Below are 20,614 nucleotides of genomic sequence, written 5' to 3' on the forward strand. Positions count from 1 at the left end.
CTCATTGATGCCAAATCATTGTAATGCTTCTTTCCCAGAGGCTATTGGATGTGTCTGTATGTATAAGTATATAATGGGCTTTATGTGGTGTGTATAGAAATGGGAGAATACCTTTAAAACGATCTTTGTCATGGCTAAAAATTAAAATTCATCTTATACTAGTTAGTAGTCTTGGACTCCAATACTGGCTTTCATTTTTTTAAGAAAAGGGGGAATTTCATTTTGTTTTTTGCTAAATAAAGTTGCCTTAGAAAAATAGTTGTCTCTAGATTACTGGTTCATTTATATCATTCACCTATTACAGGGCCTGCCCTTATATACCACCTCAATTTTCTTCCCAAGAAGCAATAGGAAGTAATTCAATCTATGAAAAGAACTAGGATTCCATGTCAGAGAACTTGAAAGCTTAAAAGCAAATGAGAGGAGACCTAATCCAACTCCACTGACTCCCTAAGACAAGGCTTGATCCCAAATTGGAAATAGAATCTGGTCTGTCCTCTTCAAAACTCAAGTTTGAATATAATCCCCATCGACAGATATAGAGAAGGTAGGAGCTTTGTGATGCTCAGAGAGGGGGGGTGATTAGGATTCTATAAGATTATCAGGGTGGAGTCTCCATGATGGAGTCCAGGTCATTTTGTAAGAAAGGAGACAGACCTGACAGATACAAAATACATGTTCCCAGACTCTTCCCATGTAATTGATACCTTGGGCCTCTGTCAGTAAAAAGGCCATCACTAGATAGAGCCTCACAGCATTGGAATAGCACTGTGAGCCAGAATGAACCTGTTTTCTTTATAGCTTCCCCAGGCCATGGTATTTGTCATTAATGACCAAAAACTGACCAGAACAAGAAGTAATCCGCCTGGTTGTCAGCTTGCAATGAATCCTAATTCTACTTGCAGGAACTGGTGAAGGCCACCAAAGCACAGCCGCTATGGCCTTTTTCTCTCTCAGTTCTCTGGGTTTGTTTATCCAACTCTGAAAGAGTAAGCCCCGGATTAGATGAGTTTCAAAGTCCTGTTTAGGCCAGGCTCTCATGGTTCATGCCTGTAATCCCAGCTACTCAGGAGGCTGAGATCTGAGGATCGGTTCAAAGCCAGCCCCTTCAGGAAAGTCCATAAGACTCTTATCTTCAATAAACCACTCAGAAAACTGGAAGTGGTTCTGTGGCTCAAGAGGTAGAGCGCTAGCCTTGAGCTGAATATCTCAGGGACAGTGCCCAGGCCCAGAGTTCAAGCCCCACAACAGAAAAACAAAACAAAACAAAGTCCTGTTTAGGCATTTGATGGGGTGTGTGTGTGTGTGTGTGTGTGTGTGTGTGTGTGTGTGTGTGTGTGTGTGTGTGTGTGTGCGTGCGTGTGTGTGTGTGTGTGTGTGTGTGTGTGTGTTCAAGCCCCACAACAGAAAAACAAAACAAAACAAAGTCCTGTTTAGGCATTTGATGGTGTGCGTATGTGTGTGTGTGTGTGCGCGCGCGTGTGCGCGCGCAAATGTGCATGCACGTGCCAGTCTTAGGACTTGAACTCTGGACCTGGGCACCATCCCTGAGCTTTTTTCTTGTTCAAGGTTAGTGCTCTATTACTTGAGCCACAGCTCCACTTCCACCTTTTTTTTTTTTTGCTTGTTAATTGGAGATAAGAGATTTTTGAGCTTTCTTACCTGGGATGGCTTTGAACCAAAATCCTCAGATCCTAACTTCCTAAGTAGCTAAGATTATAGGCATGAGCCACCTGTGCCCAGCCTGATTTTTTTTTAATTAGACAACTTATGATAGGAAGTCAGGGACAACAAATATCTCTGAATAAGATGTTTGGCATCAAACACTCACTTTCAAATCCTGACTCCAGCCTGACCATGTGCCCTTGGGCAAGTCTCTTAATTTTCTTCTCCAGTGGGCACAGCAAATACCTACCATGGCTACACATAATTCAAAGACGCTTCAGGAATTTTTTCCAAAATAATTTGCTACATGGCAATTGTATTTATTGGAGAGAAGCTTTCCTGAAAACCTCATGCAATTCACATAAGACTAATCTTTCCATAATATTTCCACAAAGTATAGTGGTTTTTCCCTCTACCATCTGCCTTGTATTAGTTTCTACACAACTTACCTCTCCCTCATTCTTGTTCTCTTTCAATGACTTTAAAGTTGTACAATTCTCAACAGTTAGTTTTTAACTGTATTTTTTTGTCTTTTCTTTTTTGGTACTGGGGATCAAACCCAGGATGTTCCACTTGCTAGGCAAGCACTTTGCCACTGAGCTACATCCCAGACCTCAACAGTTAGTTTTTAATTCGTTGGTATTCTATTTTACATCTGGATCATAAGGTGACACATTATGATTTTATGCTGTATTAAAGAATCACACAATTGAGATAATATACAAATGACAACATGTAGTGATATTTCAAAATGAACATCAAATACATCATTATGGAGAAACCTCCCCAAATATGGTTGTTCTATCTTACACCTGATTTTTTAGTTTAGCTTAATTTTTAAGTGCTTTTGCTTCATGTGTTGAGAGAGGAAGTTCCCTCTTTCTGAGGACAAAACTCAGATCTTCACTCTCCTGGAGGAAATAGGAATAATCTGAGGAACAGTGGTATAAGGCAATATGCTTACTCTGAAGAAGCATCATGTCAGACATATAGATGAATGTGCCTCATATGCACCCCCTCTTACTCTAACACTAAAGTGACCTCCTGCTTCTTCATCTACCTCCAAATACTGACCATTTTTTAAAGAATATAAACATCCAAGGAGAATGGAGATCAAATGGAATCATTGTGGACATTAAGAGCAGCCTATTGAAGATGGTGTCACGGATCTGCTTGGCCAAAGAACCAGGATGCATCACATCCTGTGATCTTCCAACAACTCCTTAACAGCCCCACGCCTCCAGCCTGTCTATCACAACACTGCCTGGCCAGATATACTTGGCCTTTAGACTTTGATGAAAAGTGCCACTCCTGGGGGATGTACAAGGACAGCTTTCCTTCCTCTGTTGGCCAGTTCTTCTTTCTATTTAAGGATCCACTGGGCTGCTGCCTGGACAGACACTGAAATGCAGCCCTGGGTCTTCTGGAGCAACATCTTAGGTTCAGGCCTTTCATCACTGTCTCTTCAGTGATGTCACAGAGTCACCCCCCCCCCCTTATGATGATCATGTCTTCATTAGAGTTTGGAGAAGTCTGGTTTCAAGATATGCAAAAAAAGCCTAAGTTGTTCTGGCAATTACTGATAGAAGGGTCTTCCAATTCTAGTGGAAAGTGTTATCCCCTCACTTCAAAAGAGAATAAGATCTGTCTTATTATTTTGATATCCAGATCTTTGCAAGTGCTTCCTGGCCTCAGATCATGTAAGAATAACTGTCAAATTCCTGCTCCAGTCTGAAAGTCTTGCACCTCTAAAGCCTTCTTCCACTGTCTTTTCTTCACCCCTGTTCTCCAACCCCATTAACTTCATTTCAATTCCAGGAAATCACTTTGCTTTGTCAACCACAGGTCACTAGCATATGCTATTTTCTGTGGCTGGAATGATCCTATCTTTGCCCTGTATCAGCTTATATCCTAGTCATTATTCCTCTGACTCCATTCCTCTTGAATCTTGAATTTTGCCTAGTCAATTTATTTGATTTGCCCTACCCAGCCTACAGACATCCTGGACTATTCCTGAGCCCAGTGCATAGGCACTACACCAGAAGTTTCCTGATGGAGAAGGTACCTATTTTACTCCCCAATGCCACTCTCATACTAGGTAGTAGGTATCTGGTGATAATCACAGAAATAATAAATAAGTGAATGAATGAATGATTGTTATTGTCTGGCAACATCAATGGATTGTCCCTTTAATTCATATAAAAATAAGAGTCCAAAATAAAGTTGTGCACAAAGGAGGGGACTATCTGGACTCCCTAACTGCAGGCTTTATTTTCCCCAGAGGCCCATCTGAATCCCACCTCCCACCAAACTTATGTTGGTAGCACTGACAGAGCTGCTTCTATGTCTCAATGGTGTCTTTAGCTTGGAGTATATCCTCCCATCCTGCTTTGCTGAGTTCAAATAAACTCATGCAGCTATAAAGCTATAGAACTCCTTTGGCTAAAATTCCTTCAGCTTTGCTCTGTTTGTTTGCTTGGGTTTTTTCCCTTGTAGTACTAGAAATCAAACCCATGACCTTGTGTGTGGTAGGCTCCATTCTTTGCTTTTTGCTCATCTTTTAAAAACTGATGAGAAGCAAAAGAAAGCTATGACTCCAACCTCTGCTGGCTAACATTCCCATCTGTACAGGTAGGTCTTTGAAACCAAGTGACCATTCAAGAAAACTCTAGCATCACCTGCACATGACCTCCTCAGGTCACAAGAGCACAAAAGTGTACTTTGGGATGAGGCACTTTCTGACTGATTGTGACAAATGCTTTCCTCAGTAGGAAATGTGCCAGGGACTGCCAGACAGAAATATGGAAATAAAAACTGTCATCCATCTGTTCCTGAGAAAGCCACACAACACTCTATTCCAGCATTTTCCTTGGCTCCTCTCCCCATCTCTACCCGCTGTAGACCCCACTGTGACCAAGAGGCCATGGGAACAACTCCCAAGAGCCCCTTTCTCAGCCCACTATTCAGGCCACCTATAAAGCTCATCCTGGACTTTGAGATCTTCCAGCTGTTTTCAAGAATTAACTAAACATCAGTTTAATTACATTGGTAGGCTATATAAATATTGTGCTCCACAAGATGGTACAAAGCAGATATTTTTAGGAGGCTGCAGATGTTTCTTGTGATTAGCCAAGTCACAAGTCATTTGCTTGTCCCCAAAGAGAAGTGAGTGAGAACCCGCAGCCATCACTTGGGGTACTTCCTAAGGTGGAGAGCCCAGAGCACACTGCAGAGAATCCTTTCTGGCTCCTCTCTTCATTCCTATTGCTCTAAGAGTTTCTCTGTGAAACCTAGCAAGTGAAGCCAAAGACCCAGATGGAGCAGCAGGTCAGAGACCAAGTGAATCAGATGCCAAATCCCAAAATGGATTTTGACTGTCTCTGAACTTCTGCACTTACCTTGCCTCTTGATTCACTCCAAAAACATTCACTTATGAGAAACCAGCTATGTGCAAGACACAATGCTGTTACTGTTGATAAAAACTTTGGTAAGACACTAATTACATAGTAAATGATTTGATAATCCTTGTTAGACAAAATAAAAATCTATGGTCCTAGCTGGACAACAGTGTCTCATGCCTGTAATCCTAAACTACACAGGATGCCTATCAGGAGGATCATGGCTCCAGTTCAGCCCAGGTAATCACACAAGATCCATTCTCAATCCATAACTGGGCGTAGTGGCTTGTGCCTCTTATCCCACATACACTGGGGAGAGGAAGGGCTATTGTGGTTCTAAGCCAGTTCTGGCAGAAAAGTCTATGAGACTCCATCTCTAGCTGAGGATAATGGCATATCTCTGTGATCTCAACTATGATGGGAAGCATGAAATAGGTGGATCACAGTCCAGGTATACAAATAGGCAACAAGTGTGGCCCTATTTTAAAGGTCAGTGCAAAAAAGGGCTAGAGGATGTGGCACAACAGTATAGTGACTGAGTTCTGAGTTCAAACTCTCATACCACTAAAATTACAAATGAAAAGTTTTGTTCAGTTTATAGTTTTAAATGCTGGGGAGTTCAAGATCAGGAGGCCATATCTGGTGAGGTCCAAGATGGGTGGATCCTCATGCCCAGTCACCTCTTAAATGTCCCATTTGGCCCCACCTTTTAATATCTGCAATACAGGGGGCATTCAAGCCATAGAAGCCCTTTGTGGAGTGGCATTTCCTGACTCTCACTTTCCCTTCAGAAGTTACCTTGCTTGGTTATTTATTGTTTATTACTCCTCTCTCCCATGATTCCCCATCTGGAAACAGAAACTCCATGAGAAACAGAACCTCAGATTGTTTGCCACCAGCACCCAGAACCAGGAGTGATTATTTTGAGATGTAAAAATCATAGATAACAAATGTGACCAAGAAAGAGTCAACCCAAGCAGAGCACTGGGAAACCAATGCAGGGTTTGACCAATCTGAACCAATCCTGGCCTCATAAATAACCAATGGACTCTAGCTTAACATTAGCCCTGCCTATAATATCAACAATGTCTAAGACATTATTAATTTTTAATTTTTGTCAATAGTGCAATTTGCACCAGGCAAGTATTCTACCACTTGAGTTCTTTTTTTTTTGGGGGGGGGGGATCCGGTCGTCAGACCTGCACTCTGGGCCTGGGCGCTGTCCCTTAGCTCTTCAACTCAAGGCTAGTGCTCTACCACTTGAGCCACAACGCCACTTCCAGCTTTTTTCTTTTTGCTTATGTGGTGCTGAGGAATCGAACCCAGGGCCTTGAGCTTGCAAGGCAAGCACTCTACTACTGAGCCACCTTCCCAGCCCCCACTTGAGTTATTTTTTTCTTTTTTTTATTGTAAAAATACTGTACAGAGGGGTAACAATTACATGGGAAAGATAATGAGTACATTTCTTATCAAGCATTGTAGCCTCCTCCTTTGTTTCCCCTTCCCATCCCATCCTTCCCCCACCCCCCCACCCAGCCCTCCTCCCCCCCCACCAAAGTTGTAAAGTTCGCTTTCAACATAAGGACTTGTACGTCTCATTGTTGCAATGGGTCCACCTGTATCCCTATTTAAACGATTTGTTTTTTCCCTTCCCCTCCACAAATTATACCAACATCAAATACAGTGAGAGCAGGGGTTATACCATGGGAGAGGGACATGCAAAGCAACAAAGAAATCATCTTATAAATATGTTAGAAACAATTGCATGAAAGAAAAAAAACATTTGAATACATATCTTAGGGTTCATTTCCCTAACATCAACTTATCTGACCCTTTCTGCTTGTCTCAGACATATACTAGATATTGCAAATAAGGGAAAGCATGGGACCTATGTTTCTTTGGGCCAGGCTTACTTCACTTAATACAATTTTTTCCAAGTCTTTCCATTTCCTAACAAATGGGGCAATGTTATTCTTTCTGATGGAGGCATAGAATTCCATTGTGTATATATACCACATTTTCTTGATCCATTCATCTACTGAGGGGCATCTGAGTTGGTTCCATATCTTAGCTATAGTAAATAATGCTGCAATAAACATAGTTGTGCTGGTAGCTTTAGTGTGGTCTTGTTTGTGATCATTTGGGTAAATGCCCATAAGTGGGATTGCTGGTTCATAGGGGAGCCCTATGTGGAGTCTTTTGAGGAACCTCCATACTACTTTCCAACCCACTTGAGTTCTTGAGCCAAGTTTCCAGCTTTTTTTTTTTTGCTTTAGCTGTGGGCAAGAGATTTTACATGTTCTCTCAGAGCTAGTCTCCAGTCACACCTAACACACTAACACATAGCTGAAACTATAGCTCTGACCACCACGCACATGAGACCAGGGTCTCATTTTTTGGCCAATTTGGCCTCCAACTGTAGTCTTCTCTATTTGGGACTCCCAAGTAGCTAGAATTAGAGGAATGAGTCACCATGCCTAGCTTTAAGACATTTTAGATGTTCCATAATTAAATAAAGTAATTATTTGGTCAATCTGTCAGCCAATGAACAGATTAAATCTAGCAATTCACAACTTAAAACCTCCAGAATTAAATCCTTGTCCTCAAAACTAGTAATCTACTGGATCTTGTACCTCAACACATGAGAATAGCCCAACCCATAAGAGCTGATATCCATGCTACTCTGTGTCCTGTTTAGGAATAGAATAATTGGTTTCAGGAGAATAGGAGCCCAAAGAGTGGTCCCAGACTCCAGAATCTCATTCCAGGCTTTATGCTGGCAAGAACATTCCAGAAACACATCTCAGAGGCCAGGAGCCACTGGCTCTGTCCCTTTTGGAGCATTATCATTTAGAAAAGGAGGAGGCAGCGCTCTGGAAAACTATCACAAACTCCCTTGATTCCTAAGCTGGATGTGTCCTTTACCTCTGAGCCTCAGCCCAGAGCTTGGAACATGTAAAATACAATTCATATTTACTAGGGTGCAAAGCTATTCAATGAAATGGCTCATCAACCCTAGGTCACATTGGGTTTTTGCAGCACCCAGGCCTTGCCCTCACAGCTTGCCCAGCTGAATCAGCCATCTGAGTCTGTGAGAAAGGTGAGAAGCAGGCTGCAAACAGGTGCTTAAGAGCTGCTTTCCAGCATTCCCAGCAGATGAACCCGCACACTTCCCATCTATTCCTTGGAGGGAGCCCTTCACTTCAATGCCACACACACCCCTCAACAGGAAAAGTTACCTGAATGTCTCTATGAAAGTGTAGGGGGGAGAGCTTTAGGGGGGGAGAGGAAGACAATCCCAGAGCCACCTTTATCTTTAAGCAAAAAGTAATGAAATCTTTATCAAAATAGGCTATCCTTATCTGCTTTAGGAGTAAATGGAATATTCCTGGTTATAGAGAATAAGTAGACCTAGAACCCAGCTGCATGATGCTCCTTCCTATCCCTAGTCTCTCGAAGCAGCTATAACTGACTCATAGTTCCATCTATGACTCCTACTTTCATGCCAGGGGCATCTATGAAGTGTCACTTCAGAGACCAGGCCACCCTTAAGACCAGTAGGAAAGAACAGATACATGGCAGGGGCTCCCCAGCACCCTCATCACGTCACAGCTCTCCCTTCTGGGATATGGACAGACAGGATTCTCTGAGGGCAGAGATCAAAAGAAGTAATAGACATGCACCCCAATCCCTCCCTTGTTCTGCCCCTTGGCCAACATCCTAGCTCCATCCCAACCACTGGGTCCTGGGACACTGAAGACTGGAAAGATATGGCAAGGGAAAGTAAATCCGCCCCCAAGGAAGTAATGCTCCTTTGTACCCTTCACTTTTACCTATAAAGCAGCCTCGGTGAGATTTTTCCTGAATATAGGCAAACATGAGCAAGATTCCACTGGGCAAGATAAGTCAACCTGGCCATCTTATAGTGGGGAGCATCCTCTGAAGGAGAGATCTATGTACCACCACCTTCTGGAATATTGTGAGAAATAGTTTCTATGGCCAGCTTCCAATCCTGTGAACAAAACAAAGACGACAGAAGGAGGGTGGACCATACCCAACCATGTACATTGGTACTGTGTGTGTACATCTGGAAGAAAACGCAAAGCCAGCAGCTTTGGGTGCCTTTAGAGAGAAGAATGGAGGGAAATGGAAGAAATGTGAAGACGGGATTTTTGTATTCTCTTTTGTGCTATTTGGATATGTTCCAGTTACATCTTTTAACGTGAAAAAGGTTGTTCTTTCATTTAACAAACATTCCCAGTCTACACTGGGTATGGGAATTGAGAGAATGAGACAGTTTGCCCAAGAAAGGCTCTGATGGAGTCCTGCCTACCTCAGGACCTTCTAGGCCTTCTAGTCTAGGCTATATTGTAAATGGAGATGTTTCTGAGGATAAAGAGATGCTGACTTAAATATTAAGATGGTGGCCATAAAACAACTATCCTGGGAAAAATCAGGATGTTTGGCCCAGATAAGGAAAGGTACATAATCATTATCTCTCTCTCCAGTCTTACCATTATCAGCCAACCCATTTGTCACCATCCTCTCTGATCCTCTGACAGCCTAGCCTTTCATATTTCACTGCTTGGTTGTATCTCAGTTTCACATTTTCCTAATCCTGAATTCCTAAGAAAGGAATCCAATTGGTTCAGGTCATTTTATTTCTTGGCCCCAAATCAGAATACATCATAGGTCAGATGCCAGTGTAGGCATAACAATTCTTCTTCTACCTGGTTTCCAAACAACCCCAGTTTCAGGGCCAACCCACAGAAGTCATGGCTGCTTCAAAGGGTAACAAGAACCTGGAAAAGGTAAGAGGCCATGATGGTACCCTTCCAAATAGCTGCCTACCCCATGCTGAACACTCCAAAATTTGGCCTGGCTGGAAAGCGCCTGGCCCCATTGAACAAAGTGCCCACCACAGTACTCACAATCACTGAGAGATCTTTCAACATCCATAGCTCCCACGTGTGGGGGTTGGGGGGAAGGTGTATGGCAGGAATGCCACATAGTCATCAAGATCATGACCTTGATGACAAAAGCAGCCAGTAAGTATAACATATCTCCTCTTATGACCTTTAACAATTTCTTGTCAATCAAGTAGAGCCCAGCTGGACAAGTAGTAGCTTTTTTCCCACAGAAAAGAATGCATTGTTAGCAATACAGCTTTCACTGTGCATCGTCCTAATATAGAAGGCCTAGGAAGTGCTCTATAAAGCCATCCAAATGCCGAAGTGTATGGAAAACTAGAGGTTAGAGAGCTCATTTGCTGAGAGGTAAGTTAAAGACTTAAGGAATCCAGCCACATAAAGACCTCACTTTGAATGGAGGCTTATGGCTTTTAAAAACAATGTTTCTAGCTTACAATGATCCATAGTAAACCACACATGTATAACACAAAGAATTCAGTGTGATGTCCTGGCCTCTATGTCTACATGTAAACTATCACCACAATCAGGATAATAAATGTATTTTTTAAAAAGATAATATATCCATCACCCCTTGTTTACTCATGACTATGTTTCCCTTCTATCCTTCCTCATTCTCCATGCCTGTCTTTTGGCAATCAATGATAATTTTTCTATTACTGCTATTCTCATTTTTTATTTATAAGTAGTATGTAGTACATACTTGGTTTTCTCTGGCTTTTCACTTAATTATATTGATATTCATCCGTTTGCTGGGTGCAATACTTGATTGCTTTTTAAGTAGTTTCTCATTGTATGACAAACCCCAATTTGTTCAGCCATTCACCTTCTGATGGACATGTGATTTATTTCCAGTTTAGGACTATTATAAAAAAATGGCTGTCATGAAGATTCACATAAAAACAAAAGTTTTTGTTTTTGTTTATTTTTTTTTTTTTTTTTGGTCTGGTTGTGGGGCCTGAACTCTGGGCCTGGGCGCTGTCCCTCAGCTCTTCAGCTCAAGGCTAGTGCTCTACCATTTGAGCCACAGTGCCGCTTCCGGCTTTTTTTTTTTTTCTGCTTATGTGGTTCTGAGGAATGGAACCCAGGGCCTCATGCATGCAAGGCAAGCACTCTACCACTGAGCCACCTTCCCAGCCCAAAAACAAAAGTTTTTGAGAGCAAAACCTTTTATTGAAGGTATAGTGTGTGCCTGGTTAAGTACTTCATGTACACTATCTTATAATCTTTCCAACACATATGGAAATTTTTGTAATTGTGCATAAGCTTTGTTTGCCTTAGAAGAGTGCTTAAGAATGGAATGGCTCAGGTAATTTGGATGGATGAGTGAGGTTGGGAGGAATGGAGAAAGTGATAATAAAAAAAAAGGATGACACTGATCAAGATGTATTGTGTTCATAAGCTAACATGTTGGATTGAAACCCCTTATACAACTACTTAGAAATAATTTAAAAACTAAAAAACAGAACTTTTAAGCCAACTTGTAAAAAAATTGCATGGCTGGATCATTTGGTAAGTACAGTGGTCTTAATATGCCTCCTCCCCCCAAAGTTAATAAGCTGGGAACTTAATCCCCAAGGTTATAATTATAGGGTCATGAGTATGTGACACCCATCAGGGTTATTACTGGCTTTATAAGGCAAGAAAGACAGCGGAGTTAGCAAACAAATGTTTCAGTGTGACACCCTCTACCATGTTATGATGCAGCAGGAAATGTCCCATGAGATGTTGACTACAAGGCAGTACCACCCTCTTGGACTTCTTAGCCTTCAGAACCAAAATCCAAATAAACTTCTTTATAACTTACAGCCTCTGAGATTTTATTATACCAACAGAAAGTGTTATTAAGACAGGTGACTTGTGTTTTGAGCATAGCAATTTGATGTAATCTTTGTGAATCTTAGGGTACCTGACTGTACATACCATAAAGGCATACATAGACTATATATGAATCTCTCTCTCTCTCTCTCTCTCTCTCTCTCTCACACACACACACACACACACACACACACACCACATACATTAGGATGTAGCTAGCTTTCTCCTAGTCCTCAGACAAAATATGGAGATCCATGAAGGAAAAAAAAACTCTTTGGATAAACTTTGATTTTTATAGAATGCTCACTTCACAATTCCCAACTAAATCAACACATTAGAAATGGCTCAAAAAAAGGATTACATAATCTGTCTTCAAGACAGCCTTTCAAGAATGGCAGTATTTCATTGGTTTAACATAGAAGAGTCATGGTCAGCACCAAAAGATTCAAATGAAGCAAAATAGGGCAGAAGTTCTCCAAAGGTACATTTCTTAGAAACTTGATAGAAAGATGCATTCTCCCCTGTTCAGACCTACTGAGTAAAAACTGAGGTGCTCCCACCAATATGGACTTGAAGTTACAAAACATTAAGAGCATCACCTCTCTATTGCCTGGGCTGTACCCATGCAGCTGTAGTGCTCGCTCTGCCAGTACCCTGACTCCTTATTAAAATCTCCTCCTGGAGCTGTTACTACATGGAGTGCACACACTCACCATGACAACCTTTTCCCAAAGCACCATACTTAAAAAAAAAATCTTAGAAAGTCATTAGAACATTAAAATCCAATGATCCATTCACTCTATGTCATTTTCACCCTGTCATATTAAAGTACAAATAAGAGCTAAATAAAGACAAAGATAGTAGGTAATGCACACCAATGCTCTTTACTGCTCCAAAACCCCCAGCAAATGTACATCAGCAGGAAATGAATCAAAATTTGAATAGGAAGAATTTCAGTAAAAAATACTGGCTATCTTTTACTTTAATCTTCACTCTGAGCATGAATTCCCCTCAGCATATCCAGCGAGGTTTGAGCTTTCCTTTGTAGTTTTGCTTAAAATTTAGCCCAGTCTTTGAAAACCCTCTCCAACTTCTGGCCAAGCAGAACTTTTCCACTCACTTTGAACTTGCCAGCCAGGAAAGCCTTCTGTGGATTCATTTTGCCCAAAACTAACTCCATAAAGATAGACTCTGGGATTGTAAAAGTAGTATCTGCTGGGAACCTGGCGGTTCCTTGGTACATGTCCCCAGAACCGTTCTTCAGATCAATTGTCCACTGCAGGATGATCTTCCCATCTTTGGTGATGTCCAGCTGAAAGATGGCGTTGACTTTCTTTACCAGTTGGGGTCCCACTTCTTTGATGTGATGGCTAATGTCCTCAAACACCAGAAAGCTCTGGGACTCTGACAGCCCTAGAGTGTGTGGCCTGGCAGGGTCCTGAGTTGAACCCAATGCCCTGAACTGGCCTGCCTGAGGCCCATCCCCTGCTTTGATCTTGGGCTGATGTTCAATTCTCTTCCACATCTTACTGTACTGGTCCTCTTGACCTTGCCGTCTGCTCTGTGAGCAGCTATGGCCTAACTAATAACCACAGGCCATATTGTGACATCAAAGGTAAGACCCAAGCAGGGATTCAGGAAGATGTGTGTCCTGCAGTCTTATTGGCCAAATAAAACTGAAAATATGACATGGGTTGAGAACTCAAGACAGGTAATTGTGAGGCAGATCTATACTACATATAGATCTTTCTCTCTCTCTCTCTCTCTCTCACACACACACACATACACACACACGTGCGCGCGGCGCACGCGTGCACGCACACACACACAGAGTTTTCAAAACTCATCCAGGCTGCCATTCCCACAAGCCCAAAAGATCTACAGCCTTAAATGGAGTTAAAGGAAACTGGCCTCTGAAGGTTCTTTGGTGACATAAACTCTGTCATTCCAAAGCAGGCATCTCCCAGTTTGCAATCTTGAGAGAGCAGTTGTTCTTATTCTGATCTCTTCAAAAGCAGATACTTCTTTTTGTATATATTTTTTTATTGTAAAAATACTGTACATTGATTTTGGTACCCCACATCTTCACATACATTTGTCTAATCTGGGGAGGGGAAGGAGAATAACAAAATGCTGAAACAAGGACACAGGATGACCCATTGCAACAAGGATACCCACAGGACAGTATATTGGAAATGAACTTTACAACTTCGGCGAGGGTCTGGGGGAGGGTTAGGGTGGGAGGAGGAGTGGGGAGGTGAGGGAGGGAAGGGATAGTGGGACAACAAGGGAAGGGGTAACTGATCAACAAGTAATGTACTCATTGTCTTACTCATTGTCATTGTCTTACTCATGTAACTATCACCCTTCTGTATAGCATCTTTACAATAAAATAAAATTTTTGAAAAGAATATAGAAAAAAATACTGTACAGAGGGGTGACAGTTACACCAGTAAGGTAATGAGTACATTTCCTATTAAGCAATGTTACCTCCTCCTGTTTTTCCCCTACCATCCCTTCCCACCCACCTCCCCAACTCCTCCCTCACCCCTCCCACCCCGAAGTTGTATAGTTCGTTTTCAACATAGTGTCTTGTTCATCTCATTATTACAATGGGTCAACCCATATCCTTATTTCAGCATTTTGTTATTTCCCTTCCCCTCCCCAAATTGGAAAAATGTATATACAAGATGCAGGGCACTGGAATCAAATACAGTGAAAATGGGGGTTATGCCATCAGGAAAGAACATACAAAAGAAACAAAAAAAAAACACATAGTATGTTATAAATACATTAAGAACAACAGCAAGAAAGATAAAACCACTTGTGTCTCTATCTTGAGGTCATTTCGCTTAACATCATCTTATATGGTCATATGTACGTAGCAAAAGCAGATAGTTTTATGGCACAAATCATGTTAAATTTGCTCTTATCAGGCTACTAATGAGGGAGAAATATAGGGAGAAAAGAGGGAAAGAGAGAAATACCCCTAAGGTCAGCAAAAGATGCTGCTGGCCACATAGGATAATTATGATATAGCCCTTGCTTTGAGTCAAGATACAGGAATTTAAGCACTATTCATAAGCAACACAGCTAATTTTCACTACAGCCCCCTAAGGTAGGTAGTTTTATCCCCGTTTTGCAGATGTGAGACTAAAGGAAGGAAAAATGACATGGTTTCTTCAGAGTGCCATAGCTAGTAAGTAATATAACCAAATTAAAACAAAAACAAAACAACTCTAGTACCCATTTTTGTTGTACTTTTTATTTTGAAATAATTATAGCTTTACAAAATTTTGCAAACATATAACAGGTTGTACATATATAACCTGACATATAGAATTGCAAACTCTTTGTACAACTGCTCTACATGAGTTTTCCAAAATGTTAACATCTTATATAACATCAACAATGACCTAACCTGAGAAATTAACATGTATAATCCTATTAACTGACCTGCAGACCATATTCAAATATCAACAACTGTCCCACTCATTTCCTTTTTCTGGTCCAGAACCATATTCTAGCCTGCTATATTCCACATTGCTTTTAATTGCATGCTTTACGAGAGCTCTTCAGCCTAAGAAAGTCTTCATTCTTTGTCTATCATAACCTTGATGTTTGGAAGAACATTTGACAGTGATTGCAAAAAGTGTGATTCTGTCTGTCTAATGTTTACTCATTAGTATGACATACATTTTTGACAGGACTATCACATAGGTGACCTTGTATCTGCCCCAGTGCAGTCTCCTTTCTGCAAACGTTGATCACAAGCATTTGGTTCAAGTTGTGTCCACCAGATTACTCAACTGAAGTTACCAATTTTTCCCTTATTAGTACACATTTTGTGGAGTGGTAATTTGAGTTGTTTTTTGTGGGTTTGTTTTTGTTGGGGGGGGGTCAGTCATGGGGCTTAAACTCTGGGCCTGGGCTCTGTCCCTCAGCTCTTCAGCTCAACTCGAGCACTCTACCACTTGAACCACAGTGCCCTTCTGGTTTTCTGGTGGATAATTGGAAATGAGTCTCATGGACTTTCCTGCCCCAGTTGACTCTGAACCTCAATCCTCAGATGTCATCATCCTGAGTAGCTAGAATTACAGGCATGAGCTACCAGCACCCAGCAGATTTTTGAAATGTTTTCCATCATGCTTTGGCTAACTGCTTTTTGCATCCATTCATGGCTCATACATGCTCATCTCAGTGTGATATGTGTCAAATGGTAACTTTTTAGATTTATATTTTTATCACTCCCTTCAGTTTTTTCTTCCCTTCAGTTTTAATCATTGGAGTTCTGCTGCACAGAAGAAATGCATTTTTTCTTTATTTGTTCAATTTTTTTCTCTCAATATTGACTTGTGAATATTTCCATTCGTCTTTGGGTTACAGTCTGTTACTATCATTATTTGTTTTCTTGTTCAAATTGTATCAGAAGTGAACTGTTGAGTCATTAGAAGTTCCATCAATTTTGTACCTCTGTCTTTCCTCCACAAACTAACAAAACTACATTAGAGTTAATTAAATAGATTAACAAAACTATATTAAATAGAATAAGTAAAGCTACACTGAACAATTCCTTCTTTGTTCTGCCTGTTAAATGCAAAAGAATAAAAAGGCTCCTGTACATTTGTGATGATAGATGAATGGGTACCATCACTATCAGGCAAGTTTTTTCCATGTTGCAATCAGGTATGGACAACATCTAACAGAGAATTTACAATGAAAAGGTTAGGCAATTCCCCAGCAAATTCATGTGAGCAATCATGATTGTAAACTGAACCCTCCCACCATCATACTTTCTTTTCAATGATGGAGGTTGTCCTATGAGTTATTCTGACAGGTTCTCAAATTGGACTGTCATTGTCCTGACACAGTGTGCCGGAGCGCACAGACCACATTTTATATATGAGAAAGCTAAAGGATGCTATGGACTCCAGGGGATAGTCCATCAATTATACAGCTTAGAATTGCCATCATATGGTTATAATAAAAGGACACCAATTTCAAAAGTACACTAGTTTTATTTAAATTTTCAAGATATAATGCTCCCCTTGCCTGCCTCCTAGGCTGGCAAACACATTACTGTCTATGGAAAACACCCAGCCTCCAGCTGGACATAATCATCCATGACCCCATTGAGATTCCTTCTCCTTTTGTTGGCATTTAGACCCAAGAATCTCATCACAGCATATCTGTGATTTGGGGCTTTTGCAATCCTTAAATGCTTTAAAGGAATGTGAGAAGCTTAGAGTTCTGTTCTTTTAAAAGGAGTTGTAACACTACTTTATTAAATAGGATTTTTTTAGCTTCAAAGAACAATAACCCCCATTAAAATTTAAAATAACTTAATCCAGGGTTCCAAAATGTGTCTAAACCAGCAGTTTAGGTATCACCAGGGTTTTCTCAAGCATCTTGGTTGAACTAATCAGAACATCTGAGGGAAGAACTCACTTCCATTATGCCAAGTTTCTCAGAACAAAAAATAATAGAATAGTTTAAACTATATTTGTATTTAAACTTTTGTATTTAAAAATAACTAGCCAGGTGCCAGTGGCTCACACCTGTAATCTTAGCTATTCAGGCAGCTGAGATCTGAGGATCATGGTTCAAAGCCAGCCAGGGCAGGAAAGTCCATGAGACTCTTATCTCCAATTAACCACCAGAAAACCAGAAGTGGCATTGTGGCTCAAATGGTAGAGTGCTCAAGTTGAGCTGAAGAGCTGAGGGCCAGAGCCCAGGCCCAGAGTTCAAGCCCCATGACCAACAAAAATAAAATAATAACTATATGGTTATAATAACTATAATATGTAACTATAGTTACTACTAAGGCAATGTACAAAGGAGTCACTGTTTCTTAAGTCAGGTAATGAGTACATTTTGGGGGAGGGGCAATGTCAGATGTTAGACACTTTGGTAACATGAACTCTGTCATTCCAAAGCAGGCATCTCCCAGTTTGCAACCCTGAGAGAGCAGTTGTTCTTATTCTGATCTCTTCAAAAGCAGATAGTTCTTAAGGCACAAATCTTATGCTAAATTTGGTCTTATCAGGCTACTAATGAGGGAGAAATAAAGGGAGAAAAGAAGGAAGAGAGAAAATACAAAGGAAGAAATACCCGTAAGATCAGCAGAAGATGCTGCTGGCCTGACAGGATAATTATGATATAACCCTTGCTCTGAGCCAAGATACAGGAATACTGTACGTAGAGCAGCACATTTAATTTCCCCTTCAACCCTCTGAGGTAGGTAGTTTTATCCTGTTTTGCAGATGTGGTGTTAGTACTGCGGATTGAATTCAGGGCCTCATGCTTGTTTTGGTTGGTTTTTTTTTTTTTTTTTGTGGGGGGCGGGGGTTGGGTGGGAGATGGGACTGGTCTGTTGTGGGGCTTGAACTCAGGGCCTAGGTGCTGTCCCTGAGCTTTTCTGCTCAAGGCAAGCACTCTACTACTTTGAGCTGCAGCTCCACTTCTGGTTTTCTGGTAGTTAATTGAAGGCAAGAGCCTCACAGACTTTCCTGCCCAGGCTGGCTTTGAACCATGATCCTCAGATCTCAGTCTCCTAAGTAGTTAGGATTATGGCATGATCCACCAGCTCCTGGCTTGGTTGTTTCTGAGATAGGATCTTGCTTTACGCCTGGGGCAATCCTGAGCTGTGACCCTCTCATTTGTACTTCACTATGTTGGTGGGAATGACAGGTATGGAACACTGTACCCAGTCATTGTGCTTCCTCCATAATTGTGTCAACAGGTGCATATCACACTTACCAACTATTGGCTGAGATGGATTCACAAACTTGTATGTTTAGGCTGGCCTTAAAACTGCAATCCCCTAATCCAAGTAGCTGGTCTTGAGCCACTGACACCTAGCTTCTCTTATGATTTTTTCATCCCTTTTTGAAAGCAATATACTTTATTATGTTCTTTCTTTAGAATAGTTTTAGGCTTAGAAAAAAATTAAACAGCAGGTACAGGAAGTTTCTAAATACTCTTTCTTCCTCTGCCTAACTTCCCCTTATTATACCATCTTGCATTAATGTGGTGTATGTTATAATTGATGGATCAATGTTGATATTTTAACAATACAAGTCCAGAGTTCACATTAAGGTTCTCTCAGTGTATTACACTCAGATGCATGCAACATCCTAAATACACCACTGCAGTATCATACAGAAGTTTCATCACCCTAAATACATCTGAGCTCAACTCATTCATCCCCTCCCCCCCTCCTCACTAACCTCTGGCGACCACTGATCTTTTTACTGTCAATAGTTTTGCCCTTTCCAGAATGTCATATGGTTGGAATCATACAGTAGCTAGCCTTTTCCAATTTGCTTCTTTCCTCTAGCAATATGAATGTAAGGTTCCTCCATGTCTGTTCATATCTTTATAGCCCTTTAAAGATTACCAAATGATGCTCCATCATATTACTGCAATTTATCATTTACTTACTGGAGGACATTTTGGTTGCTTCTAAGTTTGGAAAATTATGGATAAAGTTGTTATAAATGTTCATGTGCAAAATATTCCAAAGACTAAAATAGTTTTGTGTCCATTCTGAGCACAAACAGGCTTTGTACTTGGTGTCATTCCCTAAATAATACAGTATATGTATACCTTTTAAATTATATTAAGTATTATAAGTAACTTAGAGATTAAGTATGTTGGAAGATGTAGGTTATGGAAAAGACTACATTTAATATACGTGAGTGTTCACATATTTTAAGGATACTGAAGAACAGCTGTATAATGATATACCTCTTCACCCCCATTAAAATGGCTAAAATTAAAAACACTGGCAAAGCCAAGTGTTGGTGAGAATGTAGGGCAACCTTCATGTGCTGCTGGTGAGAGTACAGGATGCTGTGGTCACCAACAACTGTGCAGAGTGTTGTGTAAAACCAAACCATGCTTACTCTACAATTCATTAGTCCTACTCATCTGTATTTATTAATGCAAGAGAGATGAAAATAAGTACCCACAGAAAATCTTGCAATGAGTGCTCTAGTAACAGAATTCACGAAGCAAAACACTGGAGAGAACTCAAATCTGGCCCTCTGCTCTTCATCTTCCATTCATCAAGAGGAGACTGGGTAAACAAATTGTGAAACAATTATAGAATGGAACAGTACTTGGCAATTAAAAGTTATGAGCTACCGATTATTCACTCAGGGACATGGACAAATCTCAAGATACATTATGCTGAAAGAAGCTAAAGTCAAAGCACAACATATCATGATTCCATTCATAGGATGGCCTAAAAATGATAAACTATAGGAATTAAAACACCTAACTTGTGGTTTTTAGGTAGACAGTGGGTTTACTTGCAATGGGGGATAGAAGAGCTTTTAAGGATTTGAGGGATGGAGTAATAAATCTCTCTATCCTGATTGTGAGGGTAATTATAGAACTGTACACTAAGAAAGATGAATTTCAGCCAGGTGTCAGTGGCTTAGGCTTATAATCCTAGCTACTCAGGAGATGGAGATCTGAGGATCATGGTTCAAAGCCTGCCCAGGCAGGAAAGTCTGTGACTCTTATCTCCAATTAACCACCAGAAAACCACAAGTGGAGCTGTGACACAAAAATGGTAGAATGCTAGTCTTGAGCTGAAGAGCTGAGGGACAGTGCCCAGGCCCTGAGTTCAAGCTCCACGAGGGACATTAAAAAAAAAAAAGATGAATTTTAGTATGAAAATTGTATCTCAACAAAATTGACTTTGAAAACACAAAAAACGTGTGGGATGATCTACATTGTTACTCGTATAGCCAAATCTAGAATACTAGATTTAATTAACTCCTCTCTTTACACAAT

General features: G+C 40.8%; 2 protein-coding genes across 2 annotated transcripts in view; both read right to left on the reverse strand.

The window, feature by feature from the left end:
- The window catches only part of Slc24a3 (solute carrier family 24 member 3), a 735,644-nt gene extending 725,533 nt beyond the window's left edge, over positions 1 to 10,111 (reverse strand). Inside the window, exon 1 of the mRNA XM_070006676.1 lies at positions 9,995 to 10,111. The gene's annotated coding sequence lies outside the window, so the exon portion shown is untranslated. The remainder of the gene's footprint in view (positions 1 to 9,994) is intronic.
- Positions 10,112 to 12,670: 2,559 nt separating this feature from the next.
- On the reverse strand, positions 12,671 to 13,390 carry Scp2d1 (SCP2 sterol binding domain containing 1). The gene has a single exon (XM_070007633.1). The coding sequence runs from the start codon at positions 13,332 to 13,334 to the stop codon at positions 12,864 to 12,866; it is 471 nt and encodes a 156-aa protein (XP_069863734.1). The 5' UTR covers positions 13,335 to 13,390; the 3' UTR covers positions 12,671 to 12,863.
- Positions 13,391 to 20,614: the final 7,224 nt, after the last annotated feature.

This window comes from Dipodomys merriami, unplaced genomic scaffold, assembly GCF_024711535.1.
Source record: "Dipodomys merriami isolate MVZ:Mamm:240054 unplaced genomic scaffold, mDipMer1.0.p SCAF_7, whole genome shotgun sequence".
Taxonomy (NCBI): Eukaryota; Metazoa; Chordata; class Mammalia; order Rodentia; family Heteromyidae; genus Dipodomys; species Dipodomys merriami.